At 34.8% G+C, this 22,185-nt stretch overlaps 1 protein-coding gene across 1 annotated transcript in view; it reads right to left on the minus strand.

Moving 5' to 3' along the window:
- The window catches only part of LOC133333674 (nuclear factor of activated T-cells 5), an 89,999-nt gene that overhangs the window by 14,361 nt on the left and 53,453 nt on the right, over positions 1 to 22,185 (minus strand). Inside the window, exons 4-9 of the mRNA XM_061541962.1 lie at positions 10,568 to 11,089; positions 9,996 to 10,139; positions 4,753 to 5,035; positions 4,267 to 4,423; positions 3,949 to 4,202; positions 1,179 to 1,395 (exon numbers count right to left, since the gene is read on the minus strand). Of these exons, the coding sequence (XP_061397946.1) occupies positions 1,179 to 1,395; positions 3,949 to 4,202; positions 4,267 to 4,423; positions 4,753 to 5,035; positions 9,996 to 10,139; positions 10,568 to 11,089 (1,577 nt within the window). The remainder of the gene's footprint in view (positions 1 to 1,178; positions 1,396 to 3,948; positions 4,203 to 4,266; positions 4,424 to 4,752; positions 5,036 to 9,995; positions 10,140 to 10,567; positions 11,090 to 22,185) is intronic.

A 22,185-nucleotide genomic window follows, 5' to 3' on the forward strand; every position in this document is an offset into this window, starting at 1 on the left:
GCTGCTATACGCCGTTTAAATAAATTTATATTCCAATTTTGTTGCACTTTTTTTTGCTTTATAATTAAAAACAAAATAATAAAACTAATATCAATTAGACACAAATTAACATAATAAAAAAAGGTTTTTTTATAGACCAATAATCTTCATTATTTTCTTCTTATTATTTTGCAATACACTTGGTTTTATTTTTCTTATGATTTCACTTTGTTGTGGTTGGTTATTGTTGTTGACATAAAGAAAACAAATAATAAACTTATAATAATAATAAAATTATTATTCGAAAAAAAATGAAAACGATGTGAGGAGAGAGTTGCAGCAAACTGCTGCAATGTAATGCGCCTATCTGCAATTATTTATAATAGTTGTTTCGGATGATATTGTTGTTGTTGTATCTGCTTGTTTCTTGTTTTTGAAATATGTACATTAATTTCAAGAAATAATCTTAAAAATCCGCAATTAAGTTGTGTTATGCCTTTTTTTGTTAGATAATTCGTAATGCGATTGTCAATAAGCGTTAATTGTTACTGCTTCAAACTATTGAATCGAGATTAAATCACAGTAAATATTATAAATATTTGCTTGCTGATAAAGATAAAAACGTCGCCAGGGAAAGAAAGAGAAAGAAGTTAAAATACATATTTGGCATAACTTTACAAGTTACTGGTAATTATTCCCTGGGAGAGGGAAGGGAAAGTATTATAAAAAAGGAAGCACACTTTTAGGCCGATTATAGTTTTTGATTACAAAAAAATTAGCGGCAAAACACTAAACATTTTGTAAGAAACACTACAGAAAAAAATTCACGCTGAATTTTTTCTCAGATAAAAAAGTTAAAAAATCAAACAGCAGCAACAACGAAATGAGCAGACGACGTCATAGTGCAAATATTTTTTTTGTTTTTAATTTCTCACACTCATACATATTTCGTAGATATGTATGAATTGCTGTATTGCTGGGGAAGGTGCTTGTTGTTTTTGTTCTTTTCACTTATTGTATAATACTTATACTACTATTATTATTAATAATAATATTTTATAAACAAAATCAAATACCTTGAGTTGATGATAAGCTACTGTTGTTATTGTTACTATTGTTGACTCCTCCACCGGATCCGTTAGTAGTGCCAATACTATTGGCGCCACCATTGAGACCACTACTGCTGCCGCTGTGTGTACCGGATCCGCTACCACTGCCGCCGCTAAGTAATACCTGTGGCGTTGCAGCGGAACTTAATGTGGTGGCCGCTGCCAATGGCGTATAGGTTCCCTTCGGTGTATAGACAAAGGTATGCGGTTCACTTTTCTTGCCGCTCGATATAATTGCCACTTGTACGGTAACGGGTTTCATGATATTCTGATGGATATACGGGGGTACTGTGCAAATTAAATGGGTCTAAAAAGAAAAAAATAATAAAAATTAGATACATTTTCATATAAATTCAGATTTTTAAGGATAGTTTTCAATGATAAGCGTGTATTTTTCCCCATAAGCGTTGGCTATTTTTAAGATTTGTTCGTGGGACTAATTTTTCGAGGATAGATTTTTTTAAGAATCTTTTTCGGGGATCATTAGATCTAAGGGGGACCTTTTTTTCGATAATAGTTTTTGACCAATAAACGTAGATTTTATCTAGGAAGTAGACCAGATTTTAAAGAACATTTGTCGTGGACAACGAAAGCAAGAATCCCATATATTTCCCGAAGAGCCATATTTTTCCCAAGGACTAAGCCATATTTTTCCGACGACGACTAACAGAGCTAAAGGTGAGAATTTTTATGACATATATTTTAGAACCCATCAGAGCTAAATAATATAGAATCACATTGGCAGAGAATTGCCCACTCCCTACAAACTGCAGCAAAAGCAACACTTTGGTATCAAAGATCACCATCAAGAAATCCGTGGTACGATCAGGAGTGTCATAATGCTAGTGATATGAAAAACGCAGCGTATAGGGTAACCCTGCGGACAGCAGCAACACGTAATGCGATGGAGAACTATCGGGAGAAAAGGAGAAACGTATTTTCAGAAAAAAGAAGAAAGAGCAAGAAAAACGTGAGCGTGAGCAAATCGAGATGTAGAGGAGTCAGAATGAAGTCCGAAAATTCTACCAACGGGTAAAACACCAAACCGAAGGCTTTGGTGCAGGCACATCTTCCTGTAGAGATAAAGAAGGAAACCTGGTGACAGATACAGACAGCGTGCTGAGGATCTGGAAGGAGCATTTTGAAAAACTTCTGGTATCAAAGAGTGGCGGTGAAAAGGATACCCCAGAACCAATAATAGATGATGGTATAGAGTGTATACCACTTAGCCAAGATGAGGTCAGAATAGCAATCAATCGGCTGAAGAATAATAAAGCAGCAGGTGCCGATGGGTTGCAAGCCGATCTATTCAAGACTGGTAGTCTGATGCTGGTAAGGAGCATGCACCAGCTGATCAGTACAATTTGGATAGAAGAATGCATGACCAATGATTGGAACCTCAGCATCCAGTGTCCCGTGCACAAAAAAGGAGACAAGACGATATGTGCCAACTATAGAGCAATAAGTCTCCTTCCCATCGCATATAACGTGCTATCCAGCGTACTGCGTGAACGACTGCTGTCAATGGTCAATGACATTATTGGACCATACCAATGTGGCTTCAGATCTGGCAAATCTACCATTGACCAGATTTTCACTCTGCGCCAAATCCTGAAAAAAACCCACAAAAACACATCGACACATTCCACAACATATTCGTCGACTATAAAGCCGCATACGACAGTCCTATCCGTTCAGAGATGTATAAAGCCATGTCTGTGTTTGGGATTCCTGCAAAATTAATTCGGCTATGCAGGATAACTTTAACTGACACAAGATCAGCTGTTAAAGTCGGAAAGGACCTCACGAAGCCCTTTGATACTGAACGAGGATTCAGACAAGGTGATAGTTTGCCGTGTGACCTTTTTAACATCCTGATGGAAAAGGTCATACGAGAGGCAAAAGTGAACAGAAATGGTACTCTGTACACGAAACAACGCATGTTACTCGCCTACACCGTTGACATCGTCGAACATTGGGAGCGGTAACAGCCACCTTTGAACAAATTGAGAAGGAGTCTGCCAAAGTGGATCTGGCAGTAAACGGCGAGAAGATGTATTGACCTGCAGGGACTACGTTGACTAAGTCATGTTGTGAGAATGAATGAAGATGCCCCAGCCCAGAAGGCATATAAAAGCGAACCAGCTGATAGTTCACGCAGAAAGGGAAGTTCAAGAATACATTGGAAAGATCAAGTCGAAGGCTTGAAGAAGAAAAATTGTCTTTCAAATTGGAAAAACTGCGCAATAGACCGCCGCGGCTGGAAATCTTTTCTATGCTCGGCTTACGGAAGGAAAGTTCTGTCACAAGCCAGCTAAGTAAGTAAGAGCTAAAGGAGAGAATGTTTAGGCAGAATGTGAGAATTCTCAAGCAACATTTTATCAAGGTCTATTAGAGGTAGAAGCCTGTTCTTGAACCATCGTAAATATTCGCAAAAAAGTTTAGTAAATATTTATTTAAGGCCCATCGTGGCTTGAAGGCAAGATTTTAATGAATATTTTTTGAAATGATTTCAACATCAATTTTTTTAGAATGTTCAAAATTTTAAGCAAGATTTGTTTAAGACCTTTTTGAAAACAATTTGTGAGGTTATTCTAAATACTTTAAAAAATATTTTAAAATATTCCTGTTTAGGCCATCAGGACTAAGAATGTACATTTTTAGGCAAATTTTTCAGTGACCATTATTTTTTATTTTTAAGGCTTTCAGATCTACTCGCCTGAATTATTGTATTACCATAGCTAGCCGTTCGAATTTTAAATACAAATTTTTCAATTAGAGCTAACAACCTTGTTTGTATTTTTATTTAAAAAGTCTTGTCAATTGTTGAAGAAAATCCTATTTCTTAACTAATACCAACCTGTTGTAAATATTCTTTATCCGGAATAACAGTCTGTTCCCATAGTGCACCAATCAATGGCTGATGATGCAATGGCGTTAAATCCGTTGTACCAGATTCATCTTTGGTGGGCATATTTGTTTCATAAGTCTCTTGAAATATTACATGTGTATCCTTGAGGAAATTTTTACCAATTATAAATAATTCGAGACCACCATCGACTGGGCAAGAGTTGAGAGATTTTTTACAGATCTCGGGAACACCGGGTGGTTGGGCTGTAGGAAAACAAATATTAAATTATTTATAAAGTCAATAAAAAGTAGATATAGGTACACTTACTGCATATAATGGGGTTCGAACAGACTTGTAACGTTTCGACGGTACCATCGTCATGGGTCAATTGTGTACGAAATACCATACGACAGCGTGTCGATTTCTTTTTATTCTTTTGGGCAAGATGTTCGGGAAAACGATGTTCAACATCGACATTGCGTTCCTGGAAAAAAGGATTTAAAAGAGGTAAAGGAAATTCTTGGATATTTATACACATCGGGTTTTGCATATTTTTAAATTATCAACCGATTGAAAACGAACTTGTAAAGTAGATTTTTATTGTAAAAAAATATGATTTTAGAGTAAATATACTTAAATATATATATATATATATATTTTAATTCTAAAATATTTGATCTGTTCCCGCACTGCAAGAATCTACTACTTACTTACTTAGATAACGAATTTTCCTTTATTTTTTTCCTTTGTAATACGGGAACAGACCAATAGATGCAAAATCCCATGTATATTTATTAGATATGCTTCCCTTACCTTCAGTATACCAACACAATCACAGGTAATGGTCATATCTTGCTCTGGTTTGAATTCAATTTCAATGACAACGGTACCATCCACCTTCTTCTCATTGCACTGTGTTGAATTCTTGCCAGCCACCTTGCAGGCCTGATAAAACATATGCGGCGCCACTCGCCCGATATCGGTACCAATAAATACTTGTAATGTTGTTGGTTTATTATAGCCACCCAGGCGGACAATGGGAAAACCATTGCCGCTCCGATCTTTTACAGCACCGCGGCTGCCTTCTGTTTGATATCTGAAATGAGAAAAATAAAAAAAATAAATAAATGAACAGAGTCGAGGAACTAAAAAAACTGCAAATTACTAAAGGAATTATGGAATGGGTCTGGGGAAAGTTAAAAAATTAGTCAAAGGTTACCAAATACAAATTAAACGAACCTAACTTGCAATAAAAATAACTTATATATGGACCTCTAAATTATGACTAAGCTGCCAATTTGGTTCTGCATAAATCCCCAGTTGCAATTTGTTCCCAGAAATGATTTCCCAGAATAAAGCATACAAAGTTGTGCAAAACAGCTCATCACAGACAAACTTATCGCAATTTTAGGAGGTCACGAAGTCATCTTAATTCTTGGGAGACCTTGTTCGTACCTCCATATTCTTATCGTAGATAGATGAATATTTCATCGATGAAATATTGTAGACTATGATCCCCGTGAGCGTGGCGTTGTTGGTGGTTTGTTCAGAGAGAAATTAAAACGTGAATTCTTCGGGCAAAGATTCCCAGCAAGGTCTTTCCCGTCACAAAAATTATATATAAGTGTTTTTATTGCAAAGCATATAAGTGCGGTCGTGTTTGAAGAGATTAAATAAGGCAACACATTGATTCAATCTCTCTCCTAAGTATTCAGTCAAGTAAGTATTCAATAAAATTCCGACGACGCATATATTGTATCTAAAGTTTGACCAGCATTGATCATGACAGGGTCTCATGACACCTTGAAGTAGCATAGTCGAGGTTGAGAATTTTTCAATACCTCTGATGTAATCGTGAGGATATTTTATAAAAATTTCTGATGATTTGACCGTTGAATTTCTCTGTGGGAAAGGCTGTGGATAGATGTGATCGTTATTCGAAAAAAAAAAAATAATAATGGGAGATGATAATATCTATGCGAAATAATGTGTTGAAGTTGGTCGGTTGCACGATGGTTTTATTTGACGGATTGTGGCCTCATTTCGTAATCTGGGTAGGTATGTTGGTGTTGAATGTTCAAATTAGTTACACAAATATTAGAAGGGCTAACACGTGTCAGATTTTTTAAGTCCACAATATCCGACCGAATATGGACTGGTTCCATTACCTATTTTGAATGTCACATATGGAATTTTATATTCTTGGATGACTAAGCGTGGTATTTTTATATTTTCTCTGGGATTAAGTACATATTTTGTAAAATTCTTCTCTTAGAAAAATCGTGAATTTTTTTTTTTTATTTTTTTTTCTGTGGCTAACCATGGATTTGTTTAAATTTGTCTCTGGCACTAATGGTTCGAGGACCATTAGATCAATAAAATTTTTTTAAACAATATTTATAGCGAAATTTTTTAGAAAGTTGCCCGAATTTTAAGGAACATTTTTCGTGGTTAAAAATGGAATAATCCCGCATGTTTTAGGCATATTTTTTGAGGACTACTACAGCTGCAGTTGAGCTTTTTTGTGTCTTTAGGGGCTTAAGGCGAGAATCATAGGAATACACCCTATTTTAAGGGATTAGGAAGAAACCCGGATAATAATGTATTTTTCAAGGCCATGTATAAAAAAACATCTTGGAACGTGGTCTTTCAAATTGTAGGAGATGCGTACAAGACCGACGCTCTTGGAAATCTTTTTCTGGTTCGGCTTATGGAACAAACGTTCAGTAACAAGCCAGCTAACTTCAAACAACTAACTAACCATGGCTAAAGTCCAGATTTTTAAGGAATTTTTGAGAAACCATCAGAACTAAAGGAGAGAATGTTAAGGAGAATGCAAGAATTTTCAAGGAATATTTTTTTCGAGGACTATCAGAGGTAGAAGCCTGGATTTTTAGTGTGACGAAGAGTGGATTGAAATAAAAATTTATTTTTAAACCATTTGAAATATACGCCAAAAATTTTAATAAATGTTTGTTGAAAGGGTCATTGTGGCTTGAAGCCATGATTTTAAAGAAGAACCCCGGATTATAAAGAATTTTTCAAGGACTATCATGAACAATATCCTAAAACTAAAGGAGAGAATGTTAAGGAGAATGCAAGATTTTTCAAGGATTTTTTTTCGAGAACTATCAGAGGTAGAAGCCTGGATTTTTTTGAGACGCAGAGTGTATTAAAATTTATTCTTGAACCATTGGAAATATACATATGTCAAATTTTTTTTAACATAGCGCTTCGGCTGTAGGTGGGCCTAGTTTTGGCAAAACATCAATGCAGGTCATTTTCATTTCTTCTTGTCCAATATCTTATTACATATTTTGACGGTCATTGCGGTCTTTTGAATTTTGAAATCGAAGAGGTTTAAACCTGGAATTTGTATGTTCATAGAGGATAATAGGCCTTAAGATCCATGTTTTTTTATTACTTCTATAAGAAGGTCCTTCACATTTGTTGCCTCCATAAAAGGGTCCAGTCCCTTTTTAGGGTCTTTTTAGTCTCAGACGAATTTTTCAAATAAAAGAGACTTTAATGTGGAATTTTATGTTCATAGATGATAAAATACGTCAAGGTCCCTGTTTTGACAGTTTAAGGAAGCCCTTCTCATTTTTCCATAACTATTTTTTGTAGTTTTGGCTTCACAAAGAGCACTTTCTGTTAAAACATTTTCAATAAAAGTCCCTTTCTTGTCCTCATAAAAGAATCCGTTCCGTATTATAGGAATTGCGGTTTTTTGATGTTCCCAGTCCCAGTCGTTTTTTTTAATCGAATGTGTTTCAATCTGGAATTGTATATTCTTAGAGGGTAACAGTACTCTTGGTATTATAATATAAGTCCATATTTTGATATAGCTCATATCTGAAAGTTCGCATCGTTTTTGTCAAACTAAATTTTTATAATTTGAAAGTTAGGCTTCACAAATAATAATAAAGAGCATATTGGCCGAAATTTTTTAATGTACGAAGTCTGATAAAAAATAACCTACCAAATGGAATAAAAAAAATCTCCCGGCGGCAAATTTTCCAAACTAGGTTTTAAAGACCCTAGTTTTATTTTCCAATTTGTCTGCAATTTGACACTTCTTACGGATTACCCGACACAACTATGTTGTCAGGGTAATACAGCTTTGTGCAGTCCCAAGAGTTTGTAACGCCGCGAAATATTGATCCTAGACCATCCATCGCTATATATCGACTACCTGAGTCAATCTAGACATGTGTGTACGTCTGTATGTCCAGTATAATTTTTAAATTTTGCAATGCATAAAAAATATAATCGCTTGATACCAAGTCCGGACTGTATGGCGGATGCATTAAAACTTCCCAATCAAGCTCCCGAAGTTTCTGGCGAGTCACTGTAGATGTGTGTAGCCTAGCGTTGTCCTGGTGGAACACGGCACGTCTCCTGTTGGTCAAATCTGGCCGTTTGTTCTTGACATTAGAAATCAAAAATTTAGCAACTCATAACAAATAATCCCCTTCCAGTCTCACCGAATACATAACAGAACCTTCCTGCCCGTTAGTCCTGCTTAGGCCATTGTTTCAGGTGCTTCACCGCTCTTTGACCACGATCGTTTTCGCCCAGGGTTATCGTATGTGATCAATTTTTCATCTCCAGCCACCATGCGTTTAAGAAATGGGTCTATTTCATTCCGTTTGGCCAAAGCTTCACAGATGGAAATTCGATCCATCCTATTTTTTTTTGCTGTTAATTGGTGTGCCACCCAAACATCGAGCTTCTTTTTGAATCCAGCTTTTGTATAAATTGTTTAAACAGTTTTATTGTCGATTTTTAACTCCTGAGCGATGTTACGGCTGCTAACATACCGGTCAACTTCGATCATTTCTCCGAATTTATCGCCATGTTCAACGATTTTCGACATGTTCGACGGATTTCTTTTTCCCCAATCTAATATTTACTCCATGAAAAATGATTCGGAATAGGTGCCAGGGTCAGAAATATAAGCTGGTCGGCTTCTACTTGATTCAGAGAGTTCAAATATTGCGATATTTCGCCCAGGCTCGGAATATAGATCTGCAGAAAATTACAGTTCGGTGGGAGTTGCGTAGGGTATCATATGGTCAAACCCGTCCGATTTTACTGCTCCGCTCACTGGTTTTTAATAGAGGTTATATTTTGTCGTAGGTCCCGTAGAAGGGTCCCGACTGTTAGTGGATTTTTTGATAGTTCTAGTCGAATTTTACAATCGGTCTCGTTCAAATTTTAAGTATATTGAAATCCTAGCTTCATTTTTCTACCGAAATGACTGTAGTTTGGTATTTCGAGTTGTTTGGGAATAATTTTGCAACAGACATAGATCTATATTTTGATATAGTCCTTATATAAAGACTGTGACTGTATTTTCCACCGAAGTTGGGTATAGTTTGGAAAAATCCTTCCGTGTAGAAATCTGCAATATAAGTCCATAGATTTTTCTATAAATATATAAAATTATAGCACCGGAATTTATTTTTCTTAGCTTCTGATGGAACTTAACGACCGAATTTTTATTAATGTTTATGACCAATTTGTCATGAATTTCAAATTACAGACATTTCAGTTAAATAAGGGTCTGGAACCTTTAAAAGGACCTATGTCAAAACCTACATGAATATTTTCTAATATAGTAAAATCGGATGTACAATAATGCTAGGGCCTTTAAATACTTAAAATCAATCGGAACCCTTATATAAGGGCTATGTCAATGGCTGTAAGGAAGTATTACGGACGGAGATTTCAAATTATGAGTCCATATATTTTTCCAGAAATATAGGTAATGATACCACCGGAAATTTTAATTTATGGCCTCATGGCGGAGGCCATGCCGAACTTAATGACTAAATGTTTATTAATTTTAATTAACAAATTTGTAATATATCAAATTACAGTCAAATTTTCTATCGGAATTTTAATTTATTTCTCATATCTTGTCCTGGTCGAGACCTTGCCGGACTTAATGACCAAATTTGGAATAACGATTTTTTCCATGTTTTCTTTAAACTAGTTATTCTTGTTGGCGATTAATTACATTGTTGTTTGTAGTTGTTGTAGTATCTTACCTGGCTCTATGCTGTTGCTCGGGCTGTGACACAATTTCCATTTGGACACGACCATCCGATGATGTGGCAACACTGTTGGGCGGTGTGGCAGGTTGACGTTTATGGGCGACACGGGTTAGTCCGCGTGAACCATTGGCAATAAATCTGAAATAGAACACAAAGATATTGGATTCAATACAAAAAGAGCAATGGATGGAATGGTGAGAAGGGGGAAATGGGAGGAGCACAATTGATACAAATTTACATAGAATGAGAAATGTATGAAAGTGGGTGTGTATGAGTGAAAGATGTGGCATGGTTGTGAAGGTGTGTGTGTTTGTGCATGGACCATGAACCAAAAGAGTTAAGATAGGCGGGCAAGCAATCAAAAAATAAATATAAAATAAATATAAATTACAAGTCTTAGCAAAAAAAAATAATTTACAAGGTAATTTTTACAGAAAATAGTTGAGGAGAATTTTTTGAAAAAATAACGAAGTGGTTTTTAAAGAATTTTGAAAGTTCATAGTTTTTGTTTTGGTTTTCTAAAAGAGAAAAAAAACTATAGATCATTTTTTTCAACAAAATCTTACTTTGAGGCTGCTGCTTGAGACCTTGGCGGCTTCTGGACAATTACTTGGGTAACATTGGCCGTGTTGGCGGCGGCGGATTGTGGCTGTTCTTTACCGCTGCTGCTGCTGCCGCTATTGCTACCATTGGCACTGGCAATTTTCCTTATGAAGGCATCTTCACTACAGGCATCATCATTGTCCAAATCCACCGGCGGGATGGCTTCAATCTTTTTACGCTTAATGCCATGCATACCATGACTGTAATTATTATACTGATGGTGATAGTAACTCAAATTCTTCGTGGGCGGCGACGATGAAGATGACGACGAGGAGGAGGACGATGACGACGAAGAGGATGCTGCATTTTGTTGTTTTCCTTGATTCGATTGCATGGATAGACTACGTCTGGGTTTACCACGTCTCGCTTTGCCACCACAACCACTGCTGTACTCATCTTCCGAATCATCGGTACAAAAATCTTCATCTTCAGAATCGGTATTATCATCACTTAGAAATGGTAATCGTTTGGCATGCCTTTTTGATCTGTGATGAAGTTGCGGATTTTTTTTGTTTTGGTTTTTGGAATTGAGTTTTGATTTTTTGTTGTTGTCGTTCGGAATCGAATTATAAAATTAGTTTTGTTTTTGCAGGTTAAAAGTAAAAATAAAAATTAAAAAAAATAAGGCTAAGTGTTTTATTTTGAAAATATATAAAATACAGCAGGCAGGGCAGAGTGATATGGGTAGGTGTTATAAAGGGAATGTATGCTTTATAGGTTTTGATATGATTGGAGGTGGAAAGCGTTCAGGGTGAATATATACTTTTAGATTTTAGGGGAGAAAAATAAAAATATTTCTGTCAAATGGTGGAATATACTTTATAGAAAGATTAAGTAAAAAATCCGCTAAATTCGTCCTGCATAAACCTTTTAAACCCTACTCTATGTGATACCAGAAAAAAAAAAGTAATTACAAGTCATTTCATTTTATGAGTAGCCAAAATGCCAGATTACAGCCACATCGGTTGGAAAATTCGACAGGGAACCCCAAAATACCTACAAAACTTTCTGTAAAATCCATTATCCTGATTTTTTTAATTCTACAAGCGGATTCAGCCTCATCAAATAAGATATACCACACGTCCCTGGATTATAGTGTTATTTTGCGGTGAAATTTAAAACTCTCTCTGTACAAAATTAAGTACTTGTGTACTATATGAACATGAACTATATTTTTGTTTGTTGGTTATCAAATAAAAAAAAAAAAACAAAACTACAACAAAAATAATAATGCCATGTACAGACGAGCGTTGTTCGCTCTCTCATTTGTTGTTCGACCCTTAATTATGAAGGAATCACTTAGTTCCCCATACAAAATTGTCTGAGCGAACACCGACTTTTGTACGTTGTTCAATTCGAATCACTCTCTGAATAACCAATAAATTAAAAATATATATGTCCCATCCCTAACAATTGAGAGTATTTATCGAAAATAAATTAATTTTGACAGTTTGAAAATATTTATGAAATTTTCAAACTTTGTCAGTAAAATTGAAAATCATGAATGAAAAGTAAAAAATTGTATAGTTTTTATATATGCAGCAGGATGTAAATTTTGTTTTCTACATAATGCAATATGCATTTCTTTTCCCTTGGTTCTAATTAGCGTACAAAACAAGAAACAAATGTGGGGCAACTCAAACAAAAAATTCTCCAAATTCTTATTTATGACAGTATGTGACATTTGAATTGAGAAAATATAAAAATGTATTAAAAAACAACAACATTTTCAGAAAAAATGGAAAACATGAATGAAAAGTAAATAGATATTGGTTCATACTATAGTCAGGAGAAAGAGAATTATTTTTTCTATTTAGATCCCTAATTCACTAAAATATGTTACATTTTTGGTGTAAAACAAGAAACAAAAAGTTTGAAATAAAAAACTCTGATGATATGAATTATGAATAGTGTTGTATGAACGGGTTAATTCATGTACGTAATTCTGAGAGCGAACTACGTTGTTCGGATGCTCGTCAGAACATGGCATAACAATTTCGCAGTCGCCCATGGCACGTTTTTTAGCAAATTATTTAACAAAAAACTAAACTGTGATGCCTTTAGTACAGGCGCACCTTTCACGATAAGAAAGTCGCAACACACGTCTGATGAATGATTGAGCGAAATGAAAAGTACAGTCTATTAAAAATATATATGGATTTTTAGGAACCAAACGACCGAAATTTATATTAGAAGGTTCAAAAAAGAATAAGAAAAGGAGAATTTCGTTTTAATGGACCATGGATCGATATATCAAATGGGGAATTTCTAAAAGTTACAAGAAGTAAGGTCTATAGAAAACATTGTGACATATGTCGTAGAAGTTCTCCTTGTACTATTTTTACATGTCCTTCCGCCTATTATCCCCGTCTACCATAGCAGATGCCCAGAGCCATACATCCTCTTCCAGCTGCAAGCTGCGCTTAAGCGTCGAGGCGGCTTGGTACCAAATATTGAAACCATAACTTTCAACAACAAATTTCAGATATGTTTTTCAACCGAATTGTCACTGCATTGCACATTTTTCTACCTAAAATTTTAAAGATAAAGGTCCCGACCAATTATATATATGTTGATGGTCCTTGGCGTATTTTTCAACAAAGGGGACTTTAATTTGGCATTTTAAATTTTTAGTTGGTGAAAGAAATTTAGTTGGTGAAAGAGTTCAATATTAAATTGTTGGCATAATCCCCACAAAAAGGACCCGATACATTTTATGGTGGTCCGAGGTGTATTTTTCAACCGAAGTGGCTCCAATGTTACTGAAGAAGTAATCGACGAAATATTTAATTTGGCATTTTAAATTTTCAGTTGGTGAAAGAAATCTAAGTAGAAAGAGTTCAATATTAAATTTTTGGCATAATCCCCACAAAAAGGACCCGATACATTTTATGGTGGTCCTAGGCGTATTTTTCAACCGAAGTGACTCCAATTTTACTGAACAAGTAATCGACGAAGACAAATACATCTGCTGAAAATCTCTAAAATTCCTTCTGAAAACTATGAGAATAAAAAAATTTACCTAGAAGACATAAACAAAATTAATATAAAACTTAGAGGTGGTGATAAACTCGATTTCCTCATGAAAGATATTCTAGTCATAAAATATCTCTAGAATCTGTAACGAAGTCCAGAAGGCCTTCAAGCCTAAGTAGTGTGCATAGTAGGCTTAGAAATCATCTTAGGTGTAAAAGACGTCGGAATATTCTTCTAGCTGTAAATCTTTGTAATGGCCTCAGGGAAATATATAGTTTGATATAGGTCCCCTATAAGGGTTCCGATCGGTTTTAGGTATTTTTAATGTCCCTGTTTTTTTTTTGCTAATACACCTCAATTTTATTTAAAATATTTCACTATTTGATGGTTAATGGTTTTGGAGGACAAATTTTTAAATTATTCAACCTATTTGAGTTGGGTTTATCAAATTTCATTTTTATACTCTACTCAACTATGTTGCCAGGGTATTAAAAGTTTGTGTGATCCCAAATCTGGGGGACGAAAGACCTTGGTGTGTATAAAAAAACCCCAGAAGAAAAAATTCGCCATAGGACGAATCCTACAGAATATATAATGAATTTATTGAAAACCCTACATATAGACGTTTATTGACATGAAACGCGTAAAATAGAGAATTGACCATTAAAATGTGAAAATATCGATTTCTTGTCTTTTAGGACCTCGCCTAAAATCTTATGAGCAACATTTTTGTAGAATATTGTGGGGATGAAAAATCACATCTTGTGATAATTGGAGTCCCGTTCAATAAATTAGAGACGAAAAATACACACAAGGAAATAAGTTAGATGGACGAACTATTCTGAAAAAACTTGATTCGATTTTATTGAAAAGATACGAATCTATCTCTTTAAGTATAATAGAGTCACCAGTAAAAAATTATCACGCCATATCTCCGAACTTTGACCTATGGCGAATTTTTCCATCTGGGGGTTTCAAATACTCACCAAGGTCATTCAACCCCAATAGGAATTTTCCACACCCAGACCGTGACCTCGATTTTGTCGCATAGTGTTATTGCGGAACACGGAAAACAATCACTTTATGAAGGTGGGATGGTTGACCTTTAATCTATAGAAGCAAGAGGACCTCCCATGTCGGTCCATAACTGGTTTAATATTACCATTACCAAATAATGTTAATACCGTCAACTTTTTTTTGGACTCGGGATTTGGCTCGACAGTATGTTAAAGTTAAACTGTAGCTTTTCAGGGTATCATATAGTCGGCACGTTTCGACAATACTGGTTTATAAATAAGCTTTGTATCCTGAGTAATCGTTAAGACATATTTAAAGGATTCTTTGTCCAGTTTCATTAATTAAAGGCTATCATCGAGGAAAAAAGTTCTTAAGTATTTAAAAGTGTAATTAAAAATTTGCGGACCTTTCGACTGTAATTCTTTAAAAAAAATCTTTATCAGTTCGAATTATTAAAATAACTTGACCTAATTTTGATTAGCAATCCAAAAATAGATCCAAAATTATGGAACACATTTCTAATATTTAAAAAACATATATTTTAATATAAAAAAGTAAATATTAAAAAAAAAACAAAATAAGAAAAAGAGAGAATAAAAGAAAGCCCAAAAACAAAGTCAAAGACCTTAAATTGTAAACAAGAAACAATGAGACTTCCTAATTCCGCTATGCGCTTAAATTATTTCGCTTTTCTTTTCTACATAAATTATTTTTTTGTTTGTCAGTGTTTGTTTGCTGTTTTCGAATATTATTTTTAGCAACATTTGGGAATTTATTTGAAAAATACTTAAAAATAAAAATAACACCAGCAAAACATAATTTAAATTTTGCGTCACTGAAAAAAAACGTCAAATACTTAAGTATTGTTCCTTTCAAAAAATATTTTTTTTTTCAAAGTGTGTTGTTTTTTTGTCAGTCACTCATTTTTCATGGCTATAAAAAACCTATAAAACATTTTTTTTTAAATATCAATTCATTTCCTTCTGGTTTGTTTTTTTTTTTTTTTTTGCAAAATATTTGTTTGTTTTTGTTTCTCTACAGGAATTCAAATAAAATACTAGTCGATTATTTTTGTTTTGGTTTTCTTATTGTTCCCCTCAGTATTCAAATTAAGAAAAAACATTGTATGCCTCACACGTGCCCCCAAAATCATGATCATCATGTTCATCTTTCATTCACCGAATCACGATGATACTTAGTAAAAAATTTTGTTTTATTTCAATTTATTTCAAATTAATTTTTTTTGGTTATATATTGTGGATTTGAATACTACAATTAAATGCAAAACCACCAACCTATTCACACTTCCTTATTTTAAAAAATCGAAAATAAAGTGTTGGCATATTCACTCAGCATATACACACACAAATTATCTATCTTTGTATTTAATTTTATTTCATGTGTGTGTGAGTCTGCCCCTCCTACCTTCACACCCTCCCTCCTGCCTTCCTACCGCCCATTTTTTGTTTTGTTTATTTTATTTTTTGTTTGCCGTTTTTATGTATTCTCTTCCCCTCTTCGTCTTCCCCTTCTGCTGCCATTTTCAAAGTAGCGGACTGACTGAGCAATTTGTCGGTACTTGGGTAAAGATATAGACGAAATACAAAGTTTCAGTTATTTAATTATCACCTTGAGAGGTCTATCTATATCAGTTCGGCTTGTCGAAAATTTATAATAATCAATTTTTTTCTTTTATAGAATGAATGACACAAAAAAATAAAAACCATAAAAGATGTGGGTCGAAAGGTTTACCGCTGCAATTTTGAAAAAAATAATCGCAATTTCAAGCAGACATTTTGACAAACTGATTTTAATCTCGTATTAAATCAAAAATTAGATAAATAAAATTGTTTTTTTAGTACAAATTATATCCTCTGCAACAAATTTTCTGGGTATCTTATACAACTTGAATATGTTCTGGAGGCTTTATTATACCTACAACCTATTCGGAGTTCTACTATAGTAAATAATATAATCTGGAAGTCTTCTGTGACGAACTAGCCTCCTAAAGGACTTTTAAATGCCTTCTGAAACCTTGCTGTATTTAGGAGAACTTCAAAAAATCTCAAATAGCTGCAGTTCAATACGGAGGTATAGATAGTTCTCCTAAGTTCTCCTAATTACAGCAAGGTTTCAGAAGACAGTTAAAAGTCCTTTAGGAGGCTAGTTCGTCACAGAAGACTTCCAGCAGAAGGTATTTTAAAGACCTTCTAGGATACAGCTCTTCCTACTATAACTTCTGAAGGTCTTATATATCATGAATACCTTCTAGAAGTCTTCTATAACTAAATCGCTTTCGGGAGTATACTACAATTATAAGATCTCCTGGAGGTCTTTTGAAAGTTTTGGATGAATCATAAAAGGTTTTTTTGAGGCTACCTAGCCATGGAAAGTCCTCAAAGAGCTCTAACAAATGTCCTCAAGACCTTATATGTGTCTCTACAAGATATCTAGCCAACGAAGACCTCCTGTAGCCTTAGAAGACCCAAAAATACCTAGCTCTCGAAGACCACAAGAATGTCTTCTTGTCCTAGAATACCTTTACAAGGGCCTCAGAAAATCTATAAAAATATTATAGCTATAGAAAAAATTTTAAATATGTGTAGAAAATCTTCTAGCTATAGAAGACACTTATAGATTCCTGTAGCCTCTGGAAGATCTCCAGAAGATCTTCTGGCCCTGGAACATTTTTATAATTACTCCAGAAGACAAAACATGTAACCTTATATGAATTGTAAGAAGAATCTCAATAAAGTATTTTGGACTTAGAAAACATCAAGAGGAACCTCTAGGTAATGAAGAAATTTTGAACAGTTATTGAAGCCATTCTAAAATTATTTTCATATTTGAAAGGTCTCCTAGCCTTTGAAGACCTATAAAATATATTTTTCTCTCATAGGCCCCATTTGAGTTCTTCGAACATTATACAGCCTTAGAATAGCTCTAGAATGTCTAGGCTTTCATTAACTTCAAGGAGATTTACAAGTCTTAGGAGGTCCGTAGAAAGCCAAGACATAATGCAGACCTTCTAATCATACAAAACCGGAGATCTTCTAGTCGTAGAAGAGTTCTAGTCCTAGTGGATCTCTAGAAGATAGTCTAGCTATAGTAGACAGTTGACACGAAGGACTCATAAGTTAGAGGACTTCGTAGATGTCTTATACGCCTCCTAGAAGCCTTAATTGACTTAAAGCAGATATTTAAACCTCAGAAGGCCGGGAGAAAGTCCACAAGCCTTACAAGATCTCATGAAGGTATTTTAACCACACAAAACCTATAGAAGGTTTTCTAACCTTAGGATAAAATAACCGGAGATCTTCTAGTCGTAGAAGAGTTCTAGTCCTAGTGGATCTCTAGAAGATAGTCTAGCTATAGGAGACAGTTGACAGGTCTTCTAGCCTAGAATATATCCACGAAGGACTCATAAGTTAGAGGGTTTCGTAGATATCTTATACGCCTCCTAGAAGCCTTAATTGAGTTAAAGGAGATATTTAAGCCTCAGAAGGTCCGGAGAACATCTACAAGCCTTACAAGATCTCATGAAGTCCTCTAACCTTAGGATAAAATACTTCTATTAGGGTTACACTGAGAAGAAGTTGGATATAAAAATGGAAGATATTTTAGAGTTATAGAGGAGGTTCTAAAGCTATATAAGGTCCTATAGCGTCTTAGATGTCTGTTAAGAAATATTCTAGCAATAGAGAGCCTCTAGAAGATCTTCTAACCTTAGAACATGACCATAAAGCTTTGAAAGACTCCTGTAGACTTAGGTCTCAAAGTCCTCAAGAATATCTTCTCTTCCTAAAATACCTTTAGAATGAGTTTAAGAATTGAGGAAACTTAGAAAATCGATAGAAATTCTTCTAGATATATAAGAGATCTTAAAGATATGTAAAATATCTTCCAGCTATAAAAGACAAACAGAGAGTCCTATAATCTCTTTGAAGTTCGCTAAAAGTTATTCTAACTTTCTATGAAGATCCCATATTCGGAATTTTTCGAACCTTAGAAGATGATCCTAGAGCTTTGAAAGACTCCTCTAGCCATAGACGTCCCATTAGGCGTAGGTTTCGAAGATCTCAAGAATAACTGCTGTTCCTATAATACATTTAGAATAATTTAAGAAAATCTATAGAAATTCTCTAGCTATAGAAAAGATCTTAAAGATATGTAAAAGATCTTCTAGCTAGCTTCTAGCAATATTTAGAGAACCCTATAGCCTCGTATATGTTCGCTAGAAGGTATTCTAGCCTTATAAAATCTCTAGTAGAAAGTCTTATCTAACCCTAGAATGCCAAAGAAGACCTAGATCTCAAGAATATCTTCAGGTTTGAGAATTGAAGGGCCTCGGAAAATCTAGAAATTCTTCTACCCATAGAAGAGATCTTAAAGATATATATCTTCTAGCTATAGAAGACATGTAGAGTCTTATAGCCTCTTAAAAATTTGGTAACATGTCGAGCTGTAAAAATCCTACAAAAGTCCTCATATTTAAAATGTTTCCAGCCAAATTAGAAGTAATTTCGCATAACGGGTTCTTGGAGAAATCGTTGCCGCCAAGATTAGGTATTTCTGGCTTTCAGAAACAAATTTTATAACATAGTCTATATATAAAGAACCCCGTCCCGTTATAGTTATGTTGAAGGTCTTTCCATTCAATGAGGCTATGATTTTTATTAGATATTTATATTTACCGGACGAAAAACAACCAGAATATCTCCATTTAACATCGACCCTCGAGAGGATCAATATTGTTTCCTAGACAAAGTTGACACTAAAAAACCGGTCATGGAAAACTTCTAGTAGGTATTCTAACCTTAGAAAATGTTCTTAACGTTTTGAAAATCCTCTTGCAGATCTTCCAGCCGCAAAATACCCTAGTATACCTATGAAAGATATTATTAGAAAATCTTCTAGCCTTATAAAAAAAAGATTTTGTAGAAGATCCTAATAATCTAAGGTCTTGGAAAATCTTGATAAGGTATTCTTGCCGTAAAAGACCTCTGGATGGGCTTCTAGTTTATTAACACCTCTGGTAGATACTCTAACCAATGTAACTTTTTGAATCTTAATTTGCTGAATTTGGATAATCATTTCCACTAAAGTCTCCAACAATATATTGACCTCTAGAGGGTACTATAGTCTCGTAAAGGAAGTTCACTACAAGTTCTAGTCTTCAAAAACTTCTAGAAGGCCTTCTAACCTTAGAAGATGGTCTTAACGTTTTCAAAGACCTCTTGCAGGCCTTCAAGCCTCAAAATATCCTAGTGGACATATATAAGAAGTATTAGACATTCTAAGAAAATATTTTAGGCATATAATCTTTCAGGAAGATTTTCTAGCCTTAGAAGATCTCAATAAGGTATTCTAGTCTTAAAATACCTCTAGAAGGGATTCTAGTTTATGAACAACTCTGGAGGATTCTCTAAGGACGTTGAAGATATCAATAAGGTCTCCTTGTCGTAAAAAAGACCTCTGGATGGGCTTCTATTATTGACACCTCTGGAAGGAAGAAGTAGGAAGATACTCTAACCAATGCAATGATATCACCGGGAAACTTTTTGAGTCCTACTTTTGGATAATCATTTCCACTAAAGTCTCCAACAATATATTGGCATCTAGAGGTTCCCCTATAGTTTATTTAGACTAGTTCACTACTAGTTATAGAAATGGAAAACTTCTAGAAGGTATTCTAGCCTTAGAAGATGGTCTTAACGTTTTTAAAGAACTCCTGCAGGTCTTCCAGCCTAAAAAAATACCCTAGAAGACATATAAAAGGGTTTATAAAAATTTGTTCTAGCAATACAATCCTTCAGGAAGATTTTCTACCCTTAGAAGATCTCAATAAGAACTACTAGGTTATGAAGACCTCTGAAAGATAATCTAAAATTCCATCTTCCATCCTTAAAATACCCTGGAAGACATATAAAAGGGTTTATAAAAATTGGTTCTAGCAATACAATCCTTCAGGAAGATTTCCTACCCTTAGAAGATCTCAATAAGGACTACTAGATTATGAAGACCTCTAGACGATACTCTAAAATTTGAATAAGAAAATCGTGTAGCCATATAATCCATCCAGAAGATTTTCTAGTCTTAGAAGATAATCTCAATAAGGTCTTTTAGTCTTAAAATACTTCCAGAAGGACTTCGAGGTTATGAAGACCTCTGGGATTTCTTCTAAAGTTAGTAAAAGGTATTGCGACCATTTAAATGATTTTGAAATATTTTTTATCCTTGGAAGGGTCATTAGCCTTTGAAACATTTTTGAGACTGGTTGGCCCTCTATGAACTATATGCGCCAAGTTAAAACATGTTGTCCGGGGCCTCAGAAGCAATTTTTTCAATTATCCCATATAACTTATTGATCCTACCCAATTTAGTCTATAGCTACTCAATTTTTTCATCCATTCCGAATACCTTTTTGGGATATACCTTCTCCTCCATCAAACCCTTATCATTTCGAATTCAGCTAGTCAAGTGATTAAAACAAAAAAAAAAAACTGCTGAGATGATGTATAAATATTTTTATAACACATGTTTAATATTTATACAACCATACACACAGACACATACAATCACAATTGCAAATACACATACATATGAGTGTGTGTGTGTGTGTGTAGAAGCGTAAAGAAATAACAAACTTTCATTTGAGATAAGATAACAATGTAGGCAAACATTTTGAAGCAAAAACCTTATATGACTTCTAAAGTGGGAGAGAGTGGGGGAAGGGGTTAGATGGTTATGCCTAGACAAGGTTAGTAGTTAGTAACAACAGGAAAGGCATAGCAGAAACATTTCGTCTCGCAAAAAATTAAAAAAAAAACAAAAAGAAATTTACCCGATAAGCAAAAGACCGAAATCCGAACTGAAAAAAATCAATTTCCCAAAGAACTTTTTTTTGCCTCGGCTGGATGACTGTGGGGCTGGCGGGCGTGCACACACCACGGGTCGTTCGATTGCTAACCATGACCTACAATAAAAAATGTTTATGATCGGTGTCTGAGTGTGTGCGGCTAATATAATGTGATTGCCTCGCATACCTAGCTGCCTGCCTCCTCCGCCTCCAGACAGCCGTCGTCAATTGAGCAAATTTGCATTTTAATCGCCGCCGTAATAACTGATATCAGAACCGAACAGCAGCAACAACAACAGCGGCAACAAAAAATAAATAAATCATATCTTCAACACTTGTTTTTCAGTTTCACTTTTATTTCTTTTCGTATTAAATCGATTTCGTTCACTAAATCGATTTAAATAATTCTAAGACCCACAATTAATATGGCACCTCGAGCTAGCTTCGCTGGGTGGTTGTTGGTGGTTTCGTTGGTTGGTGGCGTGTGTAGTAGGCAGGCGGGCAGACAGGCAAATTGTTTTGGCATTATTATTATCTGCTACGTCATATGGTTTTTACGATCCCTAATATAAATACTATATTTTGCTAGATCTAAATATTTGTTTTATAAGAGACGGAGGGGGGAAGAGAGCGAGGTAGAAATGGAAGGTTCGGCATTAGGGTTTACACTGAGGAGAGAAGTTTATAGAAAATAAACCGAAAAAGGTATTATGGGAAATCGTTGAGTCA

This window comes from Musca vetustissima, unplaced genomic scaffold, assembly GCF_032173495.1.
Source record: "Musca vetustissima isolate MV318-11 ecotype Yass unplaced genomic scaffold, APGP_CSIRO_Mvet_v1 utg8392, whole genome shotgun sequence".
NCBI lineage: Eukaryota > Metazoa > Arthropoda > Insecta > Diptera > Muscidae > Musca > Musca vetustissima.